Source organism: Myotis myotis, unplaced genomic scaffold (genome assembly GCF_014108235.1).
Source record: "Myotis myotis isolate mMyoMyo1 unplaced genomic scaffold, mMyoMyo1.p scaffold_m19_p_2, whole genome shotgun sequence".
Taxonomy (NCBI): domain Eukaryota; kingdom Metazoa; phylum Chordata; class Mammalia; order Chiroptera; family Vespertilionidae; genus Myotis; species Myotis myotis.
Genome location: NW_023416324.1, coordinates 67,579,102 through 67,582,486, shown reverse-complemented (window position 1 = coordinate 67,582,486; position 3,385 = coordinate 67,579,102). Strand labels below are relative to the sequence as shown.

Here is a 3,385-nt window from a genome sequence, read left to right as displayed (position 1 = left end):
GTAAGTGAGGCTGGTGTGTCAGTACAGGCTGCTGACATGTGGCTAAAACTTGAGCCTGAATCTCACCCGAGGAAACCCAGACCACAGTGGAATAGACAGGAAGTCAGATATTCAGAGCGGGGGTCTCCTGTGAAACACAGGTGAGTGTACGACTCCGAGTCTCCCGTCTCCCGTGCATTCCACAGGGAGAGGCCCCTCAGATCCTGAACTAGGGGCAGCGTCCCGCTCGCTGCCGGAGCGTCAGCGCCCTGGAGACTAGGACTGGGGAGTTTCTTTCTTTTTGACAGACTTTTAGGCCTTTACTCTTCTTTGCGTTTAGAAGGAATGACTAGAATTTCTTTGTATCACACTGGAGTTTTCCTTCAAGGTTTGTGTTGTGTTGGTTGGTTTTATTGGCAAGCATCAATGCCGCATTACCCGTCGCTTTCCAGTCTTCATCAGGCCGCCGTGAGACCACTGGAAAGTACAGCGTTGTCCGCACAGGGCTGGGACTGCTCCTTCACCACGGGGTAGAAGTACGGGTGCTCCATGGCCTCTTTGGCAGTCAGTCTCTGCTGATGGTCGTATCGCAGAAGTTTGTCCAGAAGATCTAGGGCCTCGGGGCTGACGAGGTGTCTGTTCTCGCTATGTATAAAGTTTTCCCAGCGTTTCCGTGAATGTTGTCCCAGGATATCGTTGAAGTGCGGGTCTAGGTCTATGTGATACTTCTTCAGATACCCATACAGCTCATCTGTCCCCAGGACCTTGGCAATGCGAACAAGCTGGTCATAGTTGTCCTGTCCGTGGAAGAAGGGTTCCTTTCGAAAGATCATGCTCGCAAATATACAGCCCAAACTCCACATGTCCAAGCTATAATCATACATCTGGTAGTCCACAAGGAGCTCTGGTCCCTTGAAGTACCTGGAGGCCACGCGGACATTGTACTCCTGAGCAGGATGGTAGAACTCTGCCAGACCCCAGTCTATCAGTCGCAGCTTTTTCTGTTGGTGATCTATCATGACATTGTGAGGTTTCACGTCCCTGTGCATGATTCCCTTGCTGTGGCAGTAATCCAGAGCTTTAAGTAGTTCATACATATAAAACCGGATATCAAAGTCTGTCAGGATCTGGTAAAGTTGCTTAAAATCTGTATTATTGATATATTCAAATACCAAAGCTGGTGTCTTTGACACAGGGTCCTTCACAGTGTCAATCAGCTTAATGATATTTGTTCCACCACGAAGGTTCTCCAGAATCTTAACCTCTCGTTTTATCTTCTTTTTCTTCACTGGCTTGAAAATTTTTACCACCACTCTCTCATTGTTGGTGATGTTAATGGCCTCAAACACTTCACTATACTTCCCCCGACCAAGTTTCCGAACCAGTTGGTAATCATCTTGATTCCCCCAGCTCGGGACGTGAGCCTCGTAGTCCCAGTAGTCGCGGCTCCTCAGGCTGTTCACCTCGGCGTAGACCCGGGCCCTGCTGCCCGGGGCCGGGCCGGGCATGGCGGGCGGGACCGGGGGGGGCGCCGCTGGGCGCCGCGGGCAGCGGGGCTCGGGGCGGCGGGCGGAGCAGGCGGCGGGCCGCGGGCCGGAGGAGGAGGAGGAGGAGGAGGAGGAGCAGCGTGGCGGCGGGCGGAGCAGGCGGCGGGCCGCGGGCCGGAGGAGGAGGAGGAGGAGGAGGAGGAGGCGGCGGGCGGCCACGCCAGGCCGGGCCGCGGGGGCGGCGGGGGGGGCGCGGGGGGCGCCGGCCGGGCGGCCGGGCCCGGGAGCGGCCGGCGGGGCGGCGGGCGGGCGGCTCTCGCGCGGCGCAGCGGCCTCTCTTTGTTCACTTTTTAATGACCTTGACCTTTTGAACGAACTGGATTTGTTTTCTTATAGGATACCCCATAGGATATGCCTACTCATTTCCTCATGATGTCATTTACCTTGTTTTCCTTTCCCTCATGTTTCCTAACATTCAAAGTTAGATCTAGATACTTGCCTAGATTATCTACACTAATAAAAGAGAAACATGGTAATTGGTGTACGACCGCTACCCTTCCCATTGGCTAATCAGCAAGATATGCAAATTAACTGACAGCCAAGATGGCGACCGGCAGCCAGGCAGCTTAAACTGAACATGAGGCTTGCTGGCTTCAGTGATGGCGGACTCCAACGTTCCCCGCGTGCTGCTGCAGGCCTCTGCGCGGGCAGTTTGAAACATAGTAACATAGAGAAGCTAAAAAAAACTCCAGAAACCTGCTTTCAGTGAGCTGGGATCTCAGAGCTGGAGTTGATACAGAGTTTTGATTGTAGAACACAAACAAGTCTGGGCCGGAGGGTTTCCGCTTTCCCAGCAGCAGAGGCCGCAGAGCTGGAGCCACAGCTAAAGCTGGCCCAGAATAAAAAAAGAAAAAAGAAAAAAAAGGAGCGGTTGGGAGCTTCAGTCACCCGACAGCCTGAAAACAGCCCTCAGCCCCTCACCCAGACTGGCCAGGCACCCCAGTGGGGACCCCCACCCTGAAGGGTGTGTTACCAGCTGCAAACAGCCATCATTCCCTCACCCAGGCTGGCCAGGCACTCCAGTGGGACCCCTACTCTGATCCAGGACACCCTTCAGGGCAAACCACCAGCCCCCACCCATGCATCAGGCCTCTATGCTATATAGTAAAAGGGTAATATGCCTCCCAGCACCGGGATCAGCGGAGCCGCGAGGCCTCCTGGCACTGGGATCAGCGTGACAGGGGGCAGCGCCCAAACCCCCTGATCGGCCCTGCTCTGTGTGTGACAGAGTGTGGCACCCCAATCCCCCACCCCCACGGGCCCTGCTCTATGTGTGACGGGGTAGAGCCATAACCTCCCCATCAGCCCTGCCCTGAGTGTGACAGTGGCGGCGCCCCAACCCCCTGATCGGCCCTGCTCTGTGGGTGATAGAGGGCAGTGCCCCAATCACCCCCTGGCCCCCCCACGGGCCCTGCTCTGTGTGTGACGGGGTAGAGCCATAACCTCCCCATCAGCCCTGCTCTGTGTATGACAGGGGACGGTGCCACAACTCCCCTATCAGCCCTACTCTGTGAGTGATAGGGGGGAGCTCCCCAACCCCCTGATGGACCCTGCTCTGTGTGTGACAGGGGGGGAGCTCCCCAACCCCCTGATGGACCCTGCTCTGTGCATGACAGGGTACGGAACCCCAACCCCCCTGATGGGCCCTGCTCTGTGAGTGACAGGGGGCAGCGCCCCAACCCCCTGATTGGTTCTGCTCTGTGCATGACGGGGGTGGCGCTGCAACCTCCCCATCAACCCTGCCTTGAGTGTGACAGGGGGCGGTGCCCCAACCCCCCAATCAGCCCTACCCTGAACGTGACTGAGGGTGGCATCGCAACCTCCCAATCGGCCCTGCTCTGAGCCCGACCAGGGGCTGC

The 3,385-nt window shown here is 56.8% G+C and overlaps 1 protein-coding gene across 1 annotated transcript; it reads right to left on the bottom strand.

Annotated features, from left to right (window-relative positions):
- Nucleotides 1–355: 355 nt before the first annotated feature.
- LOC118676987 (casein kinase II subunit alpha'-like) lies at nucleotides 356–1,519 on the bottom strand. Its single transcript, XM_036351692.1, has one exon. The coding sequence runs from the start codon at nucleotides 1,485–1,487 to the stop codon at nucleotides 438–440; it is 1,050 nt and encodes a 349-aa protein (XP_036207585.1). The 5' UTR covers nucleotides 1,488–1,519; the 3' UTR covers nucleotides 356–437.
- Nucleotides 1,520–3,385: the final 1,866 nt, after the last annotated feature.

What these genes read in the sequence shown, in the direction of transcription:
- LOC118676987 (XM_036351692.1), bottom strand. Translation starts at nt 1,487, where the DNA reads ATGCCCGGCCCGGCCCCGGGCAGCAGGGCCCGGGTCTACGCCGAGGTG.